Source organism: Jaculus jaculus, chromosome 19, assembly GCF_020740685.1.
Source record: "Jaculus jaculus isolate mJacJac1 chromosome 19, mJacJac1.mat.Y.cur, whole genome shotgun sequence".
In the NCBI taxonomy this organism is placed as follows: Eukaryota; Metazoa; Chordata; class Mammalia; order Rodentia; family Dipodidae; genus Jaculus; species Jaculus jaculus.
The window spans coordinates 21,054,214-21,078,689 of NC_059120.1; the positions used below are offsets into that span (position 1 = coordinate 21,054,214).

At 49.0% G+C, this 24,476-nt stretch overlaps 1 protein-coding gene across 2 annotated transcripts; it reads right to left on the minus strand.

The window, feature by feature from the left end:
* Positions 1 to 1,086: 1,086 nt before the first annotated feature.
* Gfi1 (growth factor independent 1 transcriptional repressor) lies at positions 1,087 to 11,933 on the minus strand. 2 transcript variants are annotated; one of them, XM_045138703.1, is made up of 6 exons: positions 11,763 to 11,933; positions 11,299 to 11,458; positions 8,634 to 9,103; positions 8,379 to 8,516; positions 6,700 to 6,865; positions 1,087 to 1,288 (listed from the first exon to the last, which is right to left on the minus strand). In XM_045138703.1, exons 1-6 carry the CDS (start codon positions 11,919 to 11,921, stop codon positions 1,110 to 1,112), a joined length of 1,272 nt encoding a protein of 423 aa, XP_044994638.1. In that variant the 5' UTR covers positions 11,922 to 11,933; the 3' UTR covers positions 1,087 to 1,109. The 2 variants fall into 2 exon arrangements, with proteins under 2 accessions (XP_044994638.1, XP_044994637.1); XM_045138702.1 differs by having other exon boundaries at positions 11,299 to 11,481; positions 11,807 to 11,921.
* Between the last annotated feature and the right edge of the window lie 12,543 nt (positions 11,934 to 24,476).

The following is a 24,476-nucleotide window of genomic DNA, read 5'->3' on the forward strand; positions in this document are numbered from 1 at the left end:
ATCAAAGGCAAACTGTCATGTCTGTAATAGTCTTAATACTTTATTAAGTTAAAACATCACTCTAATAAATATTACTAACATACATGATACACTGCAGAAAATCTAGAAACATTTACAACCTTCTTTTTCATCTGGGTACACACAGAGTCTTTGCTCCCACATACTTACCAGCTCAGACATCTTAAAAATAGCCACTTAACAATAAAAACTAAATATACACATGAATCTTTGAGGTAACTCTTTGGCTACTTTTTACACTTGATGAACTCTGAAGGGACCAAAAGCGAAGGCTCAAGATTCCCTTGGCCAGAAAGAAGACAGACTGGTCAGTTCCAGGCTCAGCTGTTAGCTGTTGGGAAGCCTGGGGGGCTGGGGGGCTGTGGCTTTAATCCCTGGCTCCCAGTACTTTTTACCCTGATAACCAATGGCCAATAAACGTTTGCTGAGTGAGTGAATGACACCTTGTCCACAGGCGCTACTCCGCGTTTCCACCTCCTTCCACGAAGCTCACAGACCGCCTGCAAGAGTGGACCCCTGACTCCCTCTTGCCCACCAAGTCCATTTTTTTTATTGTTATTATTCAACTTCTTCCTGGGGCAAACTTGATGGTACATCTGGTGATTTCAAAAGACATAAGCTCCTTCCCCAAATCGGTTTCTGAACCAGTCTGAAGGAGGAGATTTACAGGCAGCACTAAATAGAAAGAGGTCAACAGACTCCCCAGAAGAAGAGAAAGGGGGGGAAAAAAACCACACATTCTTCAAAAGCACTAGCATGTGTCCATGTGTAAAAAGTTGTATCTTGAGAGGGTTCAGCAGCAGGAAAGCCACCCAAAGGACCTCCCTGTCTGTGGAGCAAGGTGGAAAAGGGAAGGATTCTGGGGGTCCAAAATTGGAAGTGATTCCCCCACTTGACTTGACCTCTTCAGGTGTAGAGAAGCCCAGAGAGTTACGGTGGTTTCGACTCTGGGCAGGAATTTGGAAAGGTCCTCCATGTCCCCGGGCGGCTCCAGGCAGGAAAGAGAAGGGGGACCGCCTTGGTGGACCGTGGGAGGTCCACAGGGGCACCTTAGTGTCGTGTGGATGGTGCGCGCAGCCCAGCCAGGATGCTCATTTGAGTCCGTGCTGCGTCTCCCGGTGCCTCCGGAGATCCACCTTCCTTTGGAAGCCCTTCCCACACAGGTCGCAGCCGAAAGGCTTGAACCCCGTGTGCTTGCGGCTGTGGGTGATGAGGTTGGAGCTCTGACTGAATGCCTTGCCACACACCTGGCATTTGTGGGGCTTCTCGCCTGCAGGGATGGAAGGGGGAGGGCAGGAAGTATGAGCATTGTGATAAAGCTAGCCGGCCCGCAGCTGGCTGCACCACAGTCTAAGATCTCCAACCAACTTTGGAGGGTGAAGTGTTGCATCATGAACCGACTCTCAGCCTGCGACTTGGGTCTCAGGAAGCCATGGGTCTACCCAATGGAATGGTGACTTTCTGGGTGGGGGGTTCCCAACCAAAGGTCTCAAACAGTTTCCTGCTAAACGGAAAGAGAGCAAAGGCCACGTGCCTTCCCCAGCTGAATGGGCCCCAGGAGGGTTCTCCGGACCTGAGGCGCTGAGCACCCTGAGAGCAGATGTTCAGTCAGAGGAAGCTTTCAAATCTGAGTTTCCAAGTGGGTGTTGGTTTTGTATGACCAGTGAATCTGTGTGCTTTCTTGCTTTCGAAGGGCAGATAAGCCTCCAAGGCCTTATTTTAAGAATCCACCTTGAGGTGTACTGGCTGATGCCTTGAATCTCAGCACTCAGGAGGCTGAGACAGGAGAGTTGCTATAAGTTCAAGGCGAACCTGAGCTACAGGGTCAGACCTTGCCTGAAGACAGAGAGAGGTGGGGGGGGGGGGGAGAAAGAGAGAAGAAAAGGAAAGAAAAAAGCCCTGACATTTCACATTTTATTCACAAAAAAATTCTTTTTTAAAAAAATATATTTTACTAGCTGGGCGTGGTGGTGCATGCTTTTTTAATCCCAGCATTCAGGAGGCAAAGGTAGGAGGATCACCGTGAGTTCAAGGCCACCCTGAGAATTCAGAGTGAATTCCAGGTTAGCCTAGAGTAGAGTGAAACCCTACCTCGGAAAACCATAAAAAAAAAAAAAAAAAATTACCAGGCTGGCTTAGCAGTTAGGGCACTTGCCTAGGAAGACTAAGAAGGCATGTTTGAATCTCCAGGTCCCATGTAGCCAGACGCACAGTGACACAAGCCCGCAATGTTGTACATGCACCAAAAGGGGGTGCACATGTCTAGAGTTTGTTCCCAGCAGGCTGAAGGCCCTGGTGTGCTTATTCTCTCTCTCTCAATAATAAAAATAAAGTTGGTTGGGCTGCAAGGCCACTGAGAAATCTCACTGGAACTGAGCTGATAAGCTCCTCCATGTAGACCAGCTGGCAGAAAGCTGGAAGAAGCCACACTGCATGCAGTTCAATGGGAGAAAGAGAAATCAGAGTGAAGATACTGAGCAGTGGATACTGCAAGTCTTATAATTGGCCAGCCAGGCCAAATGAGCCAACGGGTGCAGTAGTGGCACGTCTGTTATGGGGGAAACCAACTTTTTGGACTGGAGGCCTGCTCCATGGGAAGTGAATACATCCCTGATACTGCAAACTTAAAACATGGGTAGTCATGAGCCCTAGGGGTGTAACGTCTGCTGTTGTCTGGCCAAATGTATATACTATGCTTATCAAACTGCCCAGTAAGCACTTCTGTTAATGTTCACACCCTTATATTAATGCTACTCTCACTTTTGGTTGAGAATCTTCTCTTTTCAGATGGCAGTGACCTTAGGATGACTCAGAAGTATCATGGTGATGGAAAGAAATGACTGCAGTGCTCAGTACTGCAATATCTGTATCACACCTTCCAAGGCTCAGGGTCTAATGCAGAAGAGGTGGTGGAAAGAATGTAAGAGCCAAAGGAAGGGCAGGACTCCATACAACATGCTCCCTCCAGACACAAAATGGCCTGGATATTCATGGGCTCACAGTGCCTGATACTACCTGCATAAGACCATCATAAGAGGAGGAAAAGATCAAGACATCAAAAGTAAAAGAGAGACTGATTGAGATGGGGAGGGGGTATGATGGAGAGTGGAGTTTCAAAGAGGTAAGTGGGGGGAGGGAGGGTGTCACCATGGGGTATTTTTTATAATCATGGAAATTGTTAATAAAAATTTTTTAAATTTTTTAAAAATAAATCAAATATTTTTAAAAAATAAAATAAATAAAAAATAAAGTTGGGCCTGTTGGTGCACGCCTTTAATGCCAGCACTGGGGAGGCAGAGGTAGGAGGATCGTCATGAGTTCAAGGCCACCCTGAGACTACAGAGTGAATTCCAGATCCATTTGAGCTAGAGTGAGACCCTACCTTAAAAAATAATAATAATAAAGAAAAACTAAAAATAAATAAATAAAAATATTTTATTTATTTAACAGAGAGAGAGAATATAGACATGCCAGGACCTCTAGCCAGTGCAAATGAACTCCAGACACATATGCCACCTTGTGCATCTGGTCTTATGTAGGTATCGGGGAACTGAACCTGGGTTCTTTGGCTTTGCCACCAAGTGCCTTATCCACAAAGCCATCTTTCCAGTCCTACAAGTAATTTCTTAAGATAGCTGATTCTGGGCTGGAGAGATGGCTTAGTGGTTAAAACCCTTGCCTGTGAAGCCTAAGGCCCTAGGTTTGATTCCCCAGAACCTGTGTAAGCCAGATGCACATGGTGGCACATGTGTCTGGAGTTCATTTGCAATGCCTAGGGGCCCTGGTTTATCAATTTTCTCTCTCCTCTAATAAATAAATAAATGAAATATTTTTTTAAAAAATAGCTGATCCTTACCTATCTTGATTTTCCTTCCTTCTGGGAAGTGAATCTCAGGGTTCTTATGATATGTGCAACTCTTCCCCACAGATTAATAACAAGCAGAACACGGAAGGGGTTGTCACTCCCCATCTAATGCAGTGATGGATCTTTGGGTAACTTATATACATTTCCAAATGGTGCGAGCATAACATAAGGGCTGGGAATCAGCCTGCGGGGGGGTGCAAAGTAGATTTGTTTATTTTGAGAACTTTGGCCCCTTTTACTGCACTTCCTTCTCGTTTCTTGCTTCAAGTTTCTTGGACAAGGATTCACCAAACAAAACTTCTAACCCTCTTGGTTCAAACAAGTCAGAGAAATAAATTCTGGTTGTGAATGTCAACATTTGATAAAGGCTTAATATTTCATTCAGTGTCTTCAACACCATACGAGTAGTAAATTACATGGAAATTTCAGGAAAGGGGCATGATTAAAGTAGCATTTTTTCTGGAGTTTCTGATATGAACATCTACACTGTCCAAGTATACCTTGCTTACACCAATAGTGGGTGTTTGGAATGGACTGTAATTCGTTTAAAATAATGTTTTGTTCATGTTCTGCAGTAAAATAGCTAGAAATTCTGGGTCTTGTGTAAATAAATGTCTTGTTGACTGCTAAAGAAAGCACTCTTTCAGGCAAGAGAATTGCTTGAGTTGACAAACTCCTGGCATTAACTCACACCTGCACATAGTATTAAGGAACTAGTCCAGGATTAGAAGTCAGAGCTTTCAATGGCTTTAGGACTTTTAGTAGATCATTCAAAGTCTGGGCTTCTGGACAGTAAGAGGGACTCATTTTACTTTATGGGGTGGCAGGAAGGATCAAATGAAATGAGTGATTTGAAAGCATCTTATAAATTTAAAAATATTTGATAGGTAGAGAAATCTATAAATAAAGCTTGTTGGACTGGATGAAAAAAATAAAAAGAAAAAGAAGGAGAATACCCAAGTGCATGTCTGACAAGAAATCCACTTACAACATGCAAACATGGTAAAAGGATGGATCGAGTAATCATATAGCAACAATTTATGGGGGGGGGGGGTGGAGATGGCTCAGAAGTTAAAGGTACTTGGCAAAGCCTGTCAGCTTGGGTTTGATTCCCCAGTACTCATGTAAAGCAAGATGCTCAAAGTGGTGAATGTGTCTAGAGTTTGTTTGCAGGGGCAGGAGACCCTGGTGTACCCCTTCTTTATCTATCATCTCATGCTCACTCTCTCAAAATTAAATAAAAGTATTTTTAAAAGATTTATAGGGGGCTTAGAGGTTAAGGTGCTTGCCTGCACAGCCAAAGGACCCAGGTTCAATTCCTCAGGAATCAAACTGTAAGCCAGATGTACAAGGTGGCGCATGTGTTTGGAGTTCATTTGCAGTGGCTCAAAGTCCTGGCACACCCATTCATCTTTTTCTGTCTCTCTGCCTCTCCTTCTCTCTCTCCCAAATAACCAAATAAAAATACAATACTTTTAAAAAGATTTATGAAGAAAGGATATTACTAGGGATAAAGAGCTCACTTCATAGCCATGAAGTGAATTTGCCAAGAGGACATAACAATTGGAAACACTTATGCTCCAAACAACAGAACTTTAAATAATATGGAACAAAACTGGATAGAAATCCAAGGATAAAGTAGACAAAAAGCAAAATTATAGTTGGAAATTGTAATAGTTCTCTCTCAATAAGACAGAACAAGTAGACAGAAAACCAGTAAGAGCACTAAAGATTTGAACTAGACCTGGATGACATGTGTAGAACATCCCATGTCCCCCACAACCAGCAGGATATTTTTTCTAGGTTCCCAGAACAGCTACCAAGATAGACCTCAATCTGGGTTAAAGCCAAGTTTTAATAAATATGAAAGGACTCAAGCCATGTAGCACATTCTTTCCTCAATGGGATTAGACAAAAAATTAACAGCAGAAGGATGTTTGGGAAATCCACAATCAACCCCTTCCCTTCTCCACAAATTTGGAAAATTACATTCTTCTAAATCATCCATAGGTCAGGGAAGAAATGCAAAGCGAAACTAGAAGGCATTTTGAACTGAATTAAGAAAGCATACCATACCAATGTTTTGGAAATATTTCTTTTAAAAATTGTCATTATTAAAGCATAAAATTGCTGATATTTGAAAAGGGAAAAAAATGAACGGGAGCTTTATCCACCAACTCCCATAACTCTCAAAGTATAATACAACAAACAGGTCAGGAACATAGATATCTGAGAGGCCAGAGAGATCTAAATTTGAACTCCAGCCCTAACCATTGCTAGCCATGTGACCCCAGACAGGTCATTTATTCCTCCTGTGCCTTACTTTCTTTACCTCTAAAATGGGGATAAGGAATAGTTTCTGTCTCTTGGAGTTGCAAATATAACATGAGACAATGTGTTTTTAAAGTGCTTAGCAGAAAGTCCAGTAATAGTTGCCACTGGTTCATTTTCCTCTTCAGGATCAGAATAAGCTCTTGGGCTTGTAAAAATGAAGCAGAGGCGACAAGTGACTCCATCCATCAACAGGCAGCCCTACATGAAGTCCTCAATCTCAGGTAAACATTCATTTTCTCAGAGAACCCTGAGGCTTCGTATTTCACCCAGAGCCAGCAATCATTGGAGCAGCTGCTAAACTGGAGGACAATATTCTTTCCAAGGGTGGAGGCCTGCTCCCCAGTCAAGGCCCCTCCGAGGGAGAACCATATCTGTGAACTTCCACCTGGGAAGTTTGCCGGCCACACATCACATCACTCACCAAGGCCAAAGTGACAGAAACAGCAACACTGGCCACCAGGCACTACTGCCCACAAGCTCACCGGTGTGGATGAAGGTGTGTTTCTTCATATCTGACTTCTGGTGGAACCTCTTGCCGCAGTACTGACAGGGGTAGGGCCGGGTGTCTGAGTGGATGAGCAGGTGAGTGGACAGTGTGGATGACCTCTTGAAGCTCTTGCCACAGATCTTACAGTCAAAACTGCGTTCCTGGAGGGAGGAAGGGAAAAAGAGAAGGTAGGAGGAAGATAACATTTTCCTCTGCAGTCACTCAGGCTGCCCGGCCCTCATTACCACTAACTAAATCCTAAACTCCCAAAGCTCCCACTCCAACCTTTAACACTTTTTGGAGGTTTTTTTTTTTTTGGGGGGGGGGAGGGAATTCTGTGGTCTTGCTCTAGTCCAAGTTGACCTGGAATTCACTATGTAGTTTCATGGTGGCCTGGAACTCACAGCAATCCTCCTACCTCTGCTGCCAAGGCCACCATGCCAGACATAAGATTTTCTTTTTCTTTTTTTTTTTTTTTTTTTTTTTTTTTTTTTTTTTTTTGGCCTTTAACACTTTTCTACCAAACAAACAATTCAGCCACAACCTTCTACACCCCATCACACCCTATGGCAAGAACATCTCCATCCTAAATTTTTGTTTGTTTTTGGTTTTGTTTTTCGAAGCAGGGTCTCACTCTAGCCCAGGCTGACCTGGAATTCACTATGTGGTCTCAAGGTAGCTTCGAATTTACAGGATCCTCCTACCTCTGCCTCCCAAGTGCTGGGATTAAAGGGGTGTGCCACCTCCCTGAAATTTTTTTTGAAGCCCATTGACACATGCTTCTCCACTCTCCATCACTTGAGACACGCTCCGCCCTTCCCCCCCCCCCACACACTCCAGTCACTGTGGGACAAGAAGATGGGTTGATACCATAGTTATTTGCCTATTTCCTTCTCTAGACTGTAGTAGACAAAGTTTTCCAGGTGGAGCTAATCACTGTATGTGTTCAACAAAGGGACGGGTTCTCTTAGGTTGTCCCTCAGGAAGGTCTTGATGGGGCGGGGGGGGGGGGGGCTGTGTCCGAAGGAGCAGCGGAACTCTCCCGGCGGGCATCCTATCATTGGATTCTCAAGCTGGGCCACAGATAGTTATAAACGAATGAATTTTTAAAAAAAAAAATTTAAAAGATTCCTAGGGGCTGGAGAGATGGAGTAGTGTGGTTAAGGCACTTGCCTGCAAAACGAAAGGACCACGGCTCAATTCCCCAGGACCCACGTAAGCCAGATGCACGAGGTGGCGCATGCATCTGGAGGTCGTTTGCAGTGGCTGGAGGCCCTGGCGCGCCCATTCTCTTCCTCTTTCTCTCTCTCTCTCCAATAAATAAATAAAAATAAAAATATATGCTTTTAAAAAGACTCCTAGGATAAAAAGCGATATTGGATGCTCTTACTGAGTGGAGACGCCGCCTTTTCCGTCGGAGGCAGAGTTAATAAATATGGCAACAGCAAGCCTCAGAGATCACTAGCTTTGCTCCAACCCAATCCGCTCAGGCCCCACAATCTGAGATTGCTACAAAGTGGGCGCTTCCAGGGAAGGGGGCTCCCAGGGGGGTTGGGGTGGGGGCCGGAGGCCGGCGAGGAGGGAAGGGGCCAGGCGGCGGAGGGTGTAGGGCTGGGGGCGTGGCTGCAGGAGGACCCCGCGGCGAGGCGGTGCCCGCGCCGGGCCTGCGCTGACCTGCGAGTGCACGGCCTTGTGCTGCTCCAGGCTCACGGCGTGCCCGAAGGTCTTGCCGCACAGCTCGCAGGCGAACGGCCTCGTGCCGCTGTGCGAGCGGCGCACGTGCACCTCGAGCCCGTGCGGCGTGGAGAACACCTGCGGCGGGTGGGAGCGGGGAGAAGGCGGCTGAGAGGGGGCGCGGGGCGCGGGAGCCCCCACTCTCCTCGGATCGGCGACGCTCGGGCTCCGCCCCGGGGCTCCGACCCGCCTCACCTTGCTGCACTTGATGCACTTGTAGGAGCCTCCGCCCAGCAGCAGGCGCGCGCACAGCAGCTCCGACTCCACCTTGACCCCTGCGCCCTGGTCGGCGTGGAGTTCGCGGCCGCGCTCGGGGTACAGCCGGCCCGCCGCCGCCGCCGCCGTGGGCCGCTCGTACAGCCCGGCCGCCGCCGCGGGCCCCAGGTCACCGTAGAGCCCCAAGCCCGGGCCACCGGCGGCGCCCGCTCCCGCGCCGCAGCTCCCCGGGGCCCCCGCGCCCGCACCGCCCGTGGCCCGCTCGGGGCCGTACAGCGCGGCGGGGTGACCGGGCTCCGGGCTGCGCTCGCAGAACAGGCTGCGCTCCAGGGCCGCGCACGGCCGGTAGCTCTGTACCAGCCCCGCCAGGCCGCTCCACGCGTACGGCTTGAAAGGCAATGGGAAGGGCTGGGCTTCGTCCAGCGACTGGCACAGCGACTTCTCCGAGGCTGTGAAGGCACGAGAGGCCCTCGGGTCAGGTGTGAGCCCGCCCCGCGGCCGTGTTCCAACGCCCAGTGCGCCAAGGCTGCGCTGGGGTGTCGGGGATTCCCCGGGGGAAGAAAAAAACCCTAGGGGGCTAGAGAGAGGATGGCTCAGCGGTTAAAGACGTTTGCTTGCAAAGTCCGACAACCCAGGTTCGAGTCCCCAGTACCCACATAAAGCCAGATGTGAATGTGTTTAAAGTTCCGTTTGAAGCAGGAGGAGGTCCTGGTGCGCCCATACTCTCTGTGTCCTTCTGTCTCCGTGTCTCTCTTGCAAATAAATTATATATAATATATATGGATGCATAGATAGATAGAGAGAAAGAGGGATACTCGCCTAGGGCTGGTGTGTCAGTGAGCAGGACAGCTAATGGATGGCTAAAATGTATGGGTGAGGTTGGGGAGATGGCTCAACGGTTAAAGACGTTTGCAAAGCCGAAGGGGCTCAATTCTTCAGCTATCCACCAGACCCCAAAAGTGGCGCATCTCATGTTTGCAGCGATAAGCGGTCTTAGCGCGCCCTTCCACTCTTACACAGACGTGCAAGTAAATAAATAAAAATTAACAAAATAAAATGATATATGAGAAGTCAGAGCTCATCCCTCCACAACACTGCTCCATCCTTTTACATTCTGGGGTCGATGATGAAGGAAGGAGGGAGCCAATAAAATGTGGACTTCCCAGAAATACTGGGTCTGAACAAACCGGAAGTTGTTCGGAGTCCTCAAAGCTGTTGAGTACTGAGTAGCAAAGATGCGGCAGGTGCGGGCGCTAACCGGCCCTTTGATGGGAGTGTTGAGGGTGGAGGAGACGGACTTCTCAGAATAATTTTACAACGAAGGTTTAGCTTCCAACTTCAGGAGAACTTTCTGAATCCTCAGCCTGCTGCACCCCTCCACACTCACACCCCACGTGAATTTTGCTAAAATTGGATGACCAACGAATCCGAGTGTGCGCAGGCACGGATCTGTTCGCAGGCACCACCCACGCGCACCAGTCCACACTGGGCGCAAGCAGTTCCCGCCGGAGGGCATACTGGGGAGCCTGGTATCGTGCAAACCAGAAAGAGCCCTCCAACCGCCGTCTGCTCCCAGACCCACTGGCTGGACCTGCGTTTCTAGTCAAAGCTCAGATTGTGGCGGGGTGGTGGCGCACGCCTTTAGTCCCAGCACTCAGGAGGCAGAGATGGGAGGATCGCCATGAATTCGGAGCCCCTTTAAGACTACATAGCGAATTCCAGGTGAGCTTGGGCTAGAGCGAAACCCTACCTCGAAAACCAAAACAAACAAACAAAAAAATAAACACATTAAAAAAAAACACCCAGCGTGTGGAATGGAACAGTTGGCTTTTGAGGCTACTATATATAATCTGGAAATAACTGGTCCTTGGCAGAATTGGAGTCGTCTGTACCCCCCCCTTTTGGTTTTTCTTCTGTCAGGACCCTAGACACCGGCCTCTAATGTGCGGGCAGCTTGGCTTGCAAAAAGTTTGGGTGCCCCCTGGAAATGAAACTCCATCAGGCTGGTCCCCAAGACTTGGCCATCAAGGCAGAAGAGAAACGAAACAAGCCTGGGGCCCTGCTCTTGCGAAGACCTAGCCCGGAGCTGAGATTTTTCCTCGGGGACCTCTCCCACGTGGCGCCCAGCTGTCAGGCCCAGGCCAGGTCTCCGTGTGTGTGTGTGTGTGTGTGTGTGTGAGAGAGAGAGAGAGAGAGAGAGAAAGAGAGAGAGAGAGAGAGAGAGAGACAGAGAGAAAGGGAGGGAGAGAGAAAGAGAGAGAGAAGAGGAGCGGAGGCGCGCGGGAGGCGGGGGGGTCCTTACACTTTCTAAAAACCAATTCTGGTCAGAAAACGAAACCTCGCTCCCATCAGTGGAAAGGACTGGCCTGTTTCATCTCACTTGGTTGGAAATAATTTTAAGGGAGCAAGCAGCCGGAGGCCACCTCCTTGGAAGGATTCCTATCTGGGACGCTGTGGGCAAACTTCTCCAAGCCCAGAGGAGCCAGATGCCTCCCACTGGGGTCCATTCCCCACCCAAGAACCAGCTCCCTCGAGAAGCCAAGGCTCTCCACCATCCATTTAGCACCCATCTAATTCCCAAGGTCCCTCTGCACCGCGGGGTTCCTGTAGATCCTGCTACAGGGACCTCTCAAAGGATTCTTACCCGGTGACGCGGAGGGCGAAGGAGGCCTCCAGAAGTCCTCGAACTCGGAGCTCCGGTCACAGACGCTGCCTTCGTAGCTGTCCGGAGATGTGGAGGCTCTGTCTGGGGCCTCGGTGAGCTGAGACTCGGGGGACAGCCGGTCCCCGGGATCCGACTTCTCCTCGCCCGTACCCAAAGAGGTCACTGGGGAGAGAAATCATGAAAGAGGTCAAACTGAGTCTGGCTGAACTCGAGGTCCTGCGGTGGTCCCCATCGCCCCCCGACCGTGGCACCCGAGCGTCCTCCTCTGTCCACTCAGGTCCGGCCAAGGACCCTCCCGGATTTGAAGGCCAGAGAGAGCGCAGGCCGGGACACCCCGGTTCGGGAACAACCGGGAGGCTAGGAAACAAAACAGGGCAGCAAAGGGGCATGGGGGCCGCCTCCCCGGGTGCCTAGGGGACGCGGTGGCCCGGAGTAGAGTCGACGTCCCCGGGAGCTGCCCCGCCCGGTCCGCGCGCGCGCTTCGCACCTGCTCCGCGGGGCGCGGGGACATCCTCCCAGGGGAGAGCGTAGTCCGGTCCCGGGGAGCGCGGCTGGTGGTAGCTGTGAGCCTTCTTGCTCTTGACCAGAAACGAGCGCGGCATGGTGGCCCGCCGCCGGAGGGCTTCCTGGACCTCCTGGCAGCCTATGGTCGCTCCAAGTGCTAAGAAGAGGGGGAAGAACCGGGTCAGTGCGGCTGGAGGTCGGAGATGGCACGCTGGCGGAGGGACAACGCCACCAGGGAGGAGCGAAGCAGGCCGGGGAGGGGGAGGGAGGAGGAGGGACTCGGGCCCCCAGGCGCCGCGCTCACCAGGTGGCACTCGGACAGGTGGCGCGAGTCCTCGCCGCCGTCACCGCCACCGCCAAGGCGCAGTGGTAAAACCTGTCCCCGGGCTCGGGCCCGTTCCTCTGCCCTGCCCACGCCCCGAGTCCCTCCCCTTCTCGCGTCACCCATCAAACTCTCCGTAGTCCCCAACTGGTCCGTTATCCCAACCCGACCCCTCGCTGCCCTCCCGGCTCTGCTCCGGGACTTGGGCCAGCAGATTAGCCTGGTGATCTAGGATGTGTCAGTGGTCGGACCCGGAAGGGACAAAGAACCTCCAGGAGCCCTCGGGCAAAGAGAAGCGAAAGAGGGTATTAGGCAGGGCTGAAGAGGGAGAGAAGTAGCCCAGGAATGGGTGTACCAGAGACCCCAGAAGACTGGCGTGAAGGCAGAGGGACAGGCAAGTGAAGGGGATGCCAGCACAGGGCCCAACCCTTTTGCCCCGGGAGGAACTCGCATCCAGATGACCCCTGGGTGGCCCACCCGAAACCACAGGTGTCGCGGGTACTCGCCAGGGCTGCAACCGCGCGGAGACCACGCCAGACCCTGCAGATCTAAGCTCGGAAACCAAGTCCGGGGAAGACGCACTTTCTGCACTGCTCACCAAAAACCTTGTTCTAGGGGAGCCGAGGCTGAATTGCGCGCGCTGACTGGCAAACGCCTGAGTCCGAGGAGCGTGGACGGTTTGGGGACCAGCTGGACACACACCCGAGCGCACAAGCGGCTCTGGCTGTGGCCTGGGGGCCGCGATCGGGGAGCGAGCCCAGTAGGGAACTGGCTGTCCGCTACGTCGCTCTCATTAACTCCCAATCAGTTCACTTATCTCGGGTGGAAACCTGAGCCCGGCGGGGAGGCGGAGCTGCGACGGTGCCGAGCTCCTGGCGGGCTCCGGGGGCGGGACCCCGCAGCCCGAAGGCCTGGGGTTGGGGGGACCAATCGGCCTTCCTCCCCTGGGATGCCCACGGGGGTCAGTTCCCAAGCGAGCTGGAACGTCGTCCAGGAGAGTGGCTCCGTGAATCCAGAGCACAGGGACTGACTCTAGGACAGGCCAGGACCCTTGGCAGGAGACTACGCCCGGCTCCCAGGACACACTACAGAACGCAGCCTGTAGGTACCACTGGCGTTCCTGGCTCAAAACAAGCATAGAGGACTGCAGAGATGGCTCAACCGTTAAGGCGCGTGCTTGCAAAGCCTGATAGCCCTGGTTCGATTCCTCAGTAGCCACATAAAGCCAGATGCACAAAGTGGCGCATGCATCTGGAGTCCGTTTGCAGCAACAGGCCCTGGCGCATCCATTCCCCCCCACCGCAAATAGATAAAAATATTTTTTAAAGCAAAGTTTGGTGGCGCACTTTAATCCTAGCACTCAGGAGGCAGAGGTAGGAGGATCACTTGAGTTCGAGGCCACCCTGAGAATACATGGTGGACTCCGGGTCAGCCTGGGCTAGAGTGAGACCCAACCTCGAAAAACTTAAAAAAGAAAAAATTTAAAATCAATCCTAAGGAGGGTGACCACAGTGTTCCACGTTTCCAACTCTGTTGGGTTCCCTTCTTTGGAAGAGCGGGGATAAAAATGGAGAAAAGTTGAGCCAGGCGTGGTGGCTGACGCCTTTAATCCTAGCACTCAGGAGGCAGAGGATCACTGTGAGTTCAAAGCCACCTTGAGACTACAGAGTGAATTCCAGGTCAGCCTGAGCTAGACTGAAACCCTACGTTAAATAAAGAAAAGAAAAGAAAGAGAAATTGAGAATTGCCCTGGGGACCTCCAAGCACATTTTCTGAGACCCGTGGGCCAAAATGCCCGGTGGGCGAGATTGCCAGTCCCCTCTGCGGAGTTTGGCTCCTGGGGTTTGCTGTTGTCGCTACAGTTTTTCCTGCACCCCTGGCTGTACAATACGCCACAAACACGGACTCCATTTTTTTTTCTTTTGTTTTGTGTGTCACTCTAGTCCAGACTTAACTGGAACGCGCTCTGCAGTCCAGGCTGGCCTCGACCTCACAGTGATCCTTCTACCTCAGTCTCCCGAGTGCTGGGATTAAACTGGAAAGCCACCACGCCTGACTTTCAAATATCAACCGGCGCGAATCAGGAGCGAGAGCCTTTGGGAAGTAGATCTGTCTGTCCGCTCCATCCCAGGGTCTAAGCTGTCAGGAACCACTAGGAACAGAAGAGACGACGCAGGTGGCATTCTCACCCGGGCCACACACCTACGCCTCTGTCGCACCCTCGCCAGCTTTGCGGGTTCCGGGTCGGGGGGTAGCGGGACACAGGGCCGATGGCGTGGGAAGGTGACCTCGTGCTGCAGCTGGCATTTAGGGGGCGGGACGGCCCACCGGGCCTCTGCTCACCCGGCCTGGGGAAGGAGGGAGCTGAAAGCGTTCAGGAGGCGGCTTCCCGGGCCCAGCTGCCACCGCCTCCCCACCAGATGTTTTCTTCCCGCGTGGAACCCACTCCCGGGTGGAACTACCACACCTCGAGCCCTCTATTCCAGATTCCTAACCCCACTCTGCGGGTGGCACCAGAAATCAGACGACCCGGGCACATCAGCATGCAGCAGGTGGGGACCCGCGTGCGCACTGGGGACACCCCCCACGCAGTCTCAGTGGCCTGAAGGGCTTGGGGGGTCCGATCCCTGCCAGCGCCGGAGGCACAGAAGTTCAGCAAACTTACCTGCGGGGTCAGGGCGCGGACACCCGGGTTTCCAAACGGAATCGTGCTTTCGGGAGAAACTGATATCTTTCTCTCTCTCTCTCCCTCTCTTTCTCCCCCCTCCCTCCCCGCTGTAAATCTTCCTAGCTCAGCCCCCAAAAACCACAAACTTCACTTCCTGAGCGTTAGAGTCGCTCACTAGCCCTCTCCGACCTCCCGCCCCCGAGTGGGGCACCCGGGCGCGCGCCTCCTTTGCGCAAGGGACTGGAGGTGGCGGGGTGGCGGGGGGGGGGGGGGGCTCGTCTTTACAGCCAGCGTCCTGGACACCTCTTGGCTATTGTTTTTCCTTTGTGCGATCGTGGGGGGTGGGTGGGCATCTAGGAATGGAGCCAGAGGTCTGGATGGTGGCTACTCTGAACTATTCTGGGCTCTGGGGAGACTTCCGCAGCGAGAAGTCACAGATTCACGACACAGATTGACGGGAGCGCGGCCCGCGGGAGGGCTTCTCTGTCCTTCTGTCCGGCACCCCCGAACCCCGCCGCAGGTTTTGGGCAGCGCCGCCCCCGGATCGGATCGGGTCGGATTGGATCGGATGGGGCGGTGAATCACCGCGCCGTGGTGTCGCCGGCCTGGAGCCGGGTTAGCGGCCACCGCGTCCGCAGAGCGCAAACCTGTCCTCGAGTCCCCGAAATAGCTTGTTGTGGAAACACTTGGGGATAAATACGCCCAACGAGGCTGAAAATACCTTGACACCCAATCCGAGAGGTTTGCTCATTTCCCTTCGGATTTAGGTAATGGTTAAATTTGGAAGAGGTGGGCGAGTGCCGAGCCCCCAGCGGAGAAGGCCCTTAGTGGCGCGTCCCGCGGGCGCCCGGCGGTCCCCCGGGTGGCGCGCCCTGCCCTGGCCGAGCCCACCCGCGCCGGGCCCGGGGCGGCTCAGCCTTCGGGTCATTTCCGGAGGTCGGAGCTGCGGAATCAAAGGGCGCGCGGGGGCCGCGGGGACAGCGGCTCGGGTGGCCCCACCCTGCCGGCCAGTGTGGGAGAGAGGACCACGCGCGCCACCGCCGGACGCTGGACCCCCCGCACCAGGCCCAGGGGAAGCAGGGAAGCGTCAGAAGAGGATAACCCCGAAGGTTCTGGAAAAGTGACGTTTCCCTCGCTCTAGTGCAGTTTTCCTGAGGGTAGGCCCTGTGGCTTTGTAAGGATGTCCACCGTGGCCTCTTGACAAATGTCTGGACTGAGCCAGTGACTGTAGGGAATCAGTTAACTCTGCTGATAGAACGAGGAGTGGCGGACCTATCCAACCTCACTCGTTTTATATTTTTATATTTTTGGTGTCTTTTATTTTTCAAGGTAGTGTCTCGCTTTAGACCAGGCTGACCTAGAATTCACTATGTGGTCTCAGGGTGGCCTTGAACTCACAGCAATCCTCCTACCTCTGCCTCCCAGAGTGCTGGGATTAAAGGTATGAGCCACCCACACCTACCTGGTTTTAAATAAGTATTTATTTATTTATTTTTAAGGAGAGAGAGAGAGAAGAGACAGAGAGAGAATGGGGGAATCAGGGCCTGCAGCCATTGCAAACTCCAGATGCATGCATCACTTTTGTGTATCTGGCTTTATGTGGATACTGAGGAATCAAACTCTGGTAGTTAGGCTTTGCAGACAAGTGTCTTAACCGCTGAGCCATCTCCCCAGTCCCACATTTAAAAAAAGAAAATGATAAACATGACAAAATAAAATTTATTAAATCACAGAAACACTTCACAAGATGAAAGTCAAATGTCTTGACTAAGTGCTGTGGCTGGTGGCCAGTTTAGTTGAAGGTTGCTATTTGAAGTCTCAGAAGATTTAGGGGAGTCTGTAAGGAGGACAAATCAGCCCCAGGAACAGTATCCCCTAAAAATAGGTCCCTATATCTTAGATCAAGCCCAATCAGCTCTCTTTCCATTTTGCCCTTAGCAACCTCGTGGGATGTCTGAGTTTGCCAAACAAGACTGGGACCTGAGGCAGGAGCTCAGGGAGGAGCAGGTGGGAAGCAGAATCCTCTCCCCCTTACATTTCAAAGGATGTGAATGTACGACTGGTGTAAACTAAATTCAATAAACACATGTTAGAATAGCTGACCAAGGAGGGCAGGCCACGTCTTATCTATATGACATAAGGCTGTGACTCCCACAGTGACGGTGGTGGTAGGGAGGAATGGCAGCAAAGTAAGAAGATGGCCCAGCAACAAACCTATCCCGGACTTCACACTTCTCTGAGCCGCCTCTTCTGCCTGCTAAACTGAGGATAAGGACAGTAAGCGCCTACCACGCACGTCTCATTTCACAATGAGAATCCCCTCCATTTCCTGCAGATGCAAAGGAGATCTGAGCAAAGTGTACATAGGCACAATTTTCTATAAATAAGTGGCTTACTGAAAAAAAAGAATTACTGGGCTGGAGAGATGGCTTAGCGGTTAAGCGCTTGCCTGTGAAGCCTAAGGACCCCGGTTCAAGGCTCGGTTCCCCAGGTCCCATGTTAGCCAGATGCACAAGGGGTGGCACGCGTCTGGAGTTCGTTTGCAGAGGCTGGAAGCCCTGGCGCGCCCATTCTCTCTTTCTCTCCCTCTAGCTGTCTTTCTCTCTGTGTCTGTCACTCTCAAAAATAAAGTTACTAATTTTTTAAAAGATTTATTTATTTATTTATTTATTTATTAGAGATATGGGCGGGGGGGTGGAGAATGGGCATGCCAGGGCCTCTAGCCACTGTAAATGAACTTCAGACACATGTGCCTCCATATGCACCTGGCTTACGTGGGAAGTAGAGAATCAAACCTGGGTCCTTAGGCTTCTCAGGCATGTGTCTCAACCACTAAGCCATGTCTCCAGCCCCAAATTTACTAATTTTTAAAAACATTTTTCTAAGGCAAGTCCAATAAGCTAGGCTTTTTCTATGAGAGAGAGAGGGAGAGAAAAAAAGAGAATGGACATGCCAGGGCCTCTAATCACTGCAAGCAAACTACAGATGCGTGCACTACCCTGTGGGCTTTCATGGGGAGTGGGGAATTGAACTTGGGTCCTTATGCTTCTCTTTCAAGCGCCTTAACAGCTAAGCCATCTCCCCAATCCCTACCAATTTTTGTTTATTTGTTTGTTTTTTTGAGGTAGGGTCTCACTCTAACCCAGGCTGACCTAGAATTCACTCTGAGCTCTCAGGGTGGCCTTGAACTCACAGCAATCCTCCTACCTCTGCCTCCTGAGTGCTGGGATTAAAGGCATGTGCCACCACGCCCAGCCTCTGCTAATTATTTTTAAAGTAACATTAGTAATGCAACTGCAGATGGCAATGCCAGCTGATCTTATGTTCCAAACACTTCTGGGTTCTGGCCATTTATTTGAAGGGCCATGTCATAGAGGAGAACTTCTCTCCAATAAAGACTTGAGTCAGGAGTGATGGCACATGCTTGTAAGCACAGCACTGAGGAGGAGGCTGAGGCAGGAGGCTCATAAATTAAAGGAAGACACTGTTTCCAAACATAAGTTTGAGAAATTAAGTAAATAATATAAGACGCTGTAACTTGTTGCTATTAATTTTTTCACAAAGATTTCTTTACATTTATAATGTTCTGTTAGGGGGACCTGGGAAATGTGAATGCTTCTGAACCCCAGAGAGGGTGCTGCTCCTGCTCCCAGCATATTTTTTGCCTCCTTTGAGCTTCACAGTGATGCCACCTCTCATAAGGCCTTTTGAGGACAGATGTGACAATCTTGTTCTGCCACTACTAGCCTTGTGGCCTTCTGCTCAGCTGTCAGCTTTGGTTCCTCACCTGTAGAGTCGAAACGCTAGTGCCTACATTGCAGAGCCGTGGGACAGTCCTGCGATTTCCACCCTTCACAGCTTCGTCTGGGTCATAAGAATGAAGACTGCTGCAAGTAAGGTGTCCTGGGTTTAAAAACTGTTTAGAGGGCTGGAGAGATGGCTTAGCGGTTAAGCGTTTGTCTGTGAAGCCTAAGGACCCCGGTTCAAGGCTCGATTCCCCAGGACCCACGTTAGCCAGATGCACAAGGGGCACATGCGTCTGGAGTTTGCAGTGGCTGGAGGCCCTGGTGCGCCCATTCTCTCGATATATATATCTGCCGCTTTCTCTCTCTCTTTATTGCTCTCAAATAAAATAAAATAAAATAAAATAAAATAAAATAAAATAAAATAAAATAAAATAAAATAAAATAAAATAAAATAAAATAAAAACAACAAAACTGTTTAGAGAGCTTGGTGGTGGTGCTCGCCTTTAGTGCCAGCACTTGGGAAACAGAAGTAGGAGGATCGTTGTGAGTTCAAGGTCAGCCTGAGTCTACATAGTGAATTCCAGAGAGAGAGGCCCTACCTCTAAAAAACAGTGTTCAGAAAATATTATAAACTACATTACATATAATCTTATAAAGAATAGAACCCAGTAAAACACCCGTCCAGTTTTATTCTATTCTGGAAAACATTTATCTGTTCTGTTTTTCCTCACTGAATATTATAATCATATTTCTTTTCATTCTTTTTATTTTTATAGCATATAAGGCTTTTTATAGTAACATACATGCCAGTGAAAATCATGACATCAAAACACTGCACATTAGACTGGTAGTATTTATAATGTTAATGCTTTAATATATCAGCCAAAAAATAAAAAGTTGTTATGGCACTTTTAATTTAATATATATATATATATATATATATATATATATATTTTTTTTTTTTTTTTTTTTTTTGAGGTAGGGTCTCACTCAGGCGATCCTCCTACCTCTGCCTCCCGAGTGCTGGGATTAAAGGCATGTGCCACCACACCTGGCTTTTTAAATATATATATTTTTTATTTATTTGCAAGCAGAGAAAGAAAGCAAGGGCCAGGTATGATGGAGCACACTTTTGATCCCAACACTCAGGAGACAGAGATAGGTGGATTAGTGTGAGTTTGAGGTCAGCCTGGGACTCAGAGTGAGTTCTAGGTCAACCTGAGATAGAGTGAAACCCTACCTTTAAAAGAAAAGAAAAGAAAAGAAAAAGGGGAGGGAGGAAGAGAGAGAGAGAGAGAATGAGTGCATCAGGGCTTCTTGCTGCTGCAGACTTGAGATGCATGTGACCCTTGTGCATCTGGCTTTAGGTGGGTACTGGGGAACTGAAAGAAGGTTGGCAGGCTTTTCAAGCAAGCACCTTAGCCGATGAGCCAACCTCCCAGGCCCAACACTTGCTATGTGTATAAAACATAATCACTGAAGTTTTTCAATTGTTGTAAAAAATATTTTACCAAGTCAATTGCTATAATTTATTGAATCAGTCTTATCTTCGTATTTAGCTTTTTTCTGTCTTTTTTTTTTTTTTAACTATTTTAAGTAATAGTTGTGTGTGTGTGTGTGTTTTTCTGGGAAGTGAATCCAGGACTTTATGCATACTTCACATTTCAAACTATTTCTCTCTTCCTTCCTTCCTTCCTTCCTTTCTTCCTTCCTTCCTTCCTTCCTTCCTTCCTTCCTTCCTTCCTTCCTTCCTTCCTTCCTTCCTTTCTTTCCATCTTTCCTTCCCTCCTCCCTCCCTCCCTTCCTTTTTAGACAGGATCTCACTCTGGCCCAGGCTGTCATGGGACTCATAATTGATCCTCCTACCTCAGCCTCCTGGGGGTTAAAGGTATGAGCCACCACGCCTGTCCTCAAACTATCTCTTTAGAATCTTTTTTTTTTTTTTTTTTTTTTTTTTAGCATAGCTCTAGCCCAGGCTGACATGTAGTCTCAGGAAGATCTCAAACTCTCAGCCATCCTACTACCTCTGCCTCATGAGTGCTGGGATTGAAGGCATATGCCACCACATCCAGTTTAGAATGCACTTAAAAATATTTTTTATTTTTATTTATTTATTTGAGAGAGGGAAAGAAGAAGAGGGGTGGAGAGAATGGGTGTGCCAGGGCTTCCAGCCACTGCAAATGAACTCCAGACACATGCGCCCCCTTGTGCATCTGGTTTACGTGGGTCCTGGGGAATCGAACCAAGGTCCTTTGGCTTTGCAGGCAAGTGCCTTAACCAGTAAGCCATCTCTCCATCCCATAGAATGCACTTTTTTTAAGAGTAGAATTTCTTCAGCCACCAGTGAGTATTTTGTGCCCTTGATAAATATCAGAACAAGTGTTTTGGTTAGGATTCTTGTGTAACACATAAGCCAGGGAATTCATAGCAACTACGGAAGAGTTAGACCTGAATTGAATGCCAGGTGTAGAACTACTGGTCTTTATTTTAGTACAAGAAGGATTTGTTTGAGCAGTGGACACACCTTGTCATATTGCTACGGTTTTGTCCTCATGGTATTAAAAAAAAAAAAGATTTGATTTTGAAGCCCTAGGCTCAATTTCCAGCACCAGGAAAACAAATACTAATTATCTTCCATTTGCAAATAGTAGCCTATGAAAATAATATTCAAATAACATCATAAATCAGCAAATGATCTGAGGGTACCATAATTTGTGGAAATGGGTAATTTTGTTGTTGTTGTTTTCGAGGTCTTGCTATGTAGCCCTAGCTGGCCTGGAACTCACTATGTAGATCTTTAGATCAGGCTGGCAAGACTCCACCTTATATTAATATTATGAGCCTTTTAAACTTCATTACATTATAAGGTATAATTGACTAAAATTTAAATTAAGCTTTCTTTTTTTGCGGGGGGGGGGGGTTCGAGGTAGGGTCTCACTCTAGCCCAGGCTGACCTGGAATTCACTATGTAGTCTCAGGGTGGCCTCGAACTATTCACAGCGATCCTCCTACCTCTGCCTCCTGAATGACGGGATTAAAGGTATGTGCCACCACACCCAGCTAAATTAAGCTTTTACACCTGAAGAGTGAAAGGGCTGTGAGCTTTGGTGCTCAATGTTCAAATAAGAAAATTGTTCCTAAGAATGGACTACATGAAGTACCCTCTTGTGTGTGGGCTGTGTGGTATGAATCTTCACAGACCTTTACCCAGTGTGAACTTTATGGAAAAGAATGAGTAGATTTTACTTTGTGAATGGGAAATGTAACAAAAAAGAAAATGCATTTGTTATTCTCTTGAGTTTTTCATCATTTCCTCCAGGATATTTGGTGATCATTTCAGCCTACTCTTCACTCACTGTGCAAATGCATCACTTTTTATTGTTACTCTACAAAATTACTCACAAGTGCCAGGTATAGTGGCACACACCTTTTAGTCCCAGCACTCGGGAGGCTGAGGTAGGAGGATCACTGTAAGTTCGAGGCCACCTTGAGACTACATAGTGAATTCCAGGTCAGCTTGGGCTAGAGTGAGACCCTATCTTGAAAAACTAGAAGAAAAAAAAAAAACTCACAAAACACAACTCCCCGGGAAGGAATGTCTGACCCCATACCTACAGAGGAAGTGGGAGTCGAGGCCTCTGGGACCCTCAGGTCACTGCAAGAGGCTGAGCGTGGAGGTGAGCCCCATGAATTATCCTCAGGCTTGCCCTGAGAGATACATCCTGGAGGGACACATGGCCTGGTGGTAGGCAGACAGAGCCCAGTGGATGTCCGGCCCTCACTGCCCAGATCCTTGCAGAGGAGAAAGACAGCAGGCACATTCCCCGAGGCTGGAAACCTGGTCATTTCTGCTTCATGAGTCCTTACCTCTGAAGCAGTTTAATATAAGCCCAAGTTCAAGTGTTAAAACTCATTTAATGTGTTTTTGGATTAGTTCAAAATGCATTTAAATTTACAAAACAAAAACCCAGTTTCAGGGGCTGGAGAGATAGTCCATGGTAAAAAGGGGCTTGCTTGCAAAACGATGGCCCAGGTTCAATTATCCAGTACCCACATAAAGCCAAATACACGGAGCGGTACATGCATTGCAAGTTGCATCTACAGTGGCCAGAGGCCCTGGAATGCCCACTCTCTCTCTCTTTCTGTCTGCCCCTTTCTCTGTCTCAAATAATTTTTAAGATTTATTTGCAAACACACACATGAGAGAGAGAGACAGAGGGAAGATGTGCTAGGGCCTCTGGCCACTGTAGATGAACTCCAGACACATGTGCCACTTTGTATATCTGGCTTTATGTGGGTACTGAGGAACTGAACCTATTATGGCTATTATGCTTTGTAGGAAGTGCCTTAACAGCTGAGCCATCTTTCTAGCCCTAAAATATTTTTTAAAATATTTTATTTATTTGAGAGAAAGAAAGGGAGGGAAAGAGAGAGAGAGAATGAACATGCCAGGGCCTCCAGCCACTGCAAATGAACTCCAGATGCATGCACCCCCTTGTGCATCTGGCTTACGTGGGTCCTGGAGAGTCGAACCGGGATTCTTTGGCTTTGCAGGCAAACACCGTAATCACTAAGACATCTTTCCAGCCCCCTACATTTTTTTTAAAGAAAAAAAGTCAGTTTCTGCTATCTAGATGCTTTTAAATATATATATGTTATTTTTATTAGGTTGAAACTTTGCATGCATACATCAAGTATTGGTGCCATCATTCCCCTCCTCCTTGCCTCCACTGAGAGCCCACCCTTGTGAGATTTCTGGTGTTCACAGGGGAGTGTGGTTATGAGTTGTGAGAGCAGCAATCAGTCATTGTGAGGGGGCAATGCTTCTGGCTTAGAAGTTTCTTAAGAAATATTTTTATTTATTTATTTGCAAGAAAAGAGAGGAGGAAAGACAGAGAGAAAGAGAGTGAGAGAGAGAGAGAGAGCGAGAGAGAGAGAGGGAGAGAATGGGCACACTAGGGCTTCCTGCCACTGCAAACTCCATATTCATGAGCCATTTTGGGAATCTGGCTTTATGTGGGTACTGGGGAATCAAACCCAGGCCATCAGGCTTTGCAAGCAAGTGTCTTAATGGCTGAGCCATCTCTCCAGCTCTAGAAGCTTTTAAAATCCAAACAAAGCAAACAATAGTTTCACAATCTTGTCTATTTTTTTTTTGTGTGTGTGTTGGGGGGGGGTTCAAGGTAGGGTCTCACTGTAGCTCAGGCTGAGCTGGTATTCACTCTGCAGTTTCAGGGTGGCCTCAAACTCACAGCGATCCTCCTACCTTTGCCTCCCAAATGTTGGGATTAAAGGTGTGCGCCACCACGTCCAGCTCAATCTTGTCTTTTTGAACCAATTAGAATGAAATAAACTTTGAAGCCAAAGTCATTTACCTGTCATAAGCTTGAGAGGGAATGAAAATGGGATTATGGAAAGGGGGTGAATTCTTTCATCTCTTTCGGCAGGACCCCAACTCACCATCCCGGGAGTGTGGGCTTGTCTGGTACCAGTCCCTCTGGTGTGCCCTGGCTCATCAAAAGGTCAGAAGAGAATGACATTAAAGTTGCTAAAAGCAACATATATATGATAGGACATTTTCAAAGTAGAGACAAGAAATGGTAAAAACACCTGCATATTTCACTTTCTTAGTTCAAACACTAGTGACATTTTGGAATATGTTCTCTAGTATTGAAAAACTAGTGGTCATATTATATAATTGTTCTTTTAGATGAGGTGCTGTTAGTTTATTTGGTTATTGGACAGTTATATTGTCTCTCCCACTACCATAAACTATACCAAGATCTTTTCAAAAGTGCACTTGGGTGCACAAGGTGGCACATCTGGAGGTCCAGGTGTGCACATGCTCGCTCTGTCTTTCTTTTCTTTTTTCCTTTTCTTTCTTTCTTTCTTTTTTTTTTTTTTTTTTTTTTTGGTT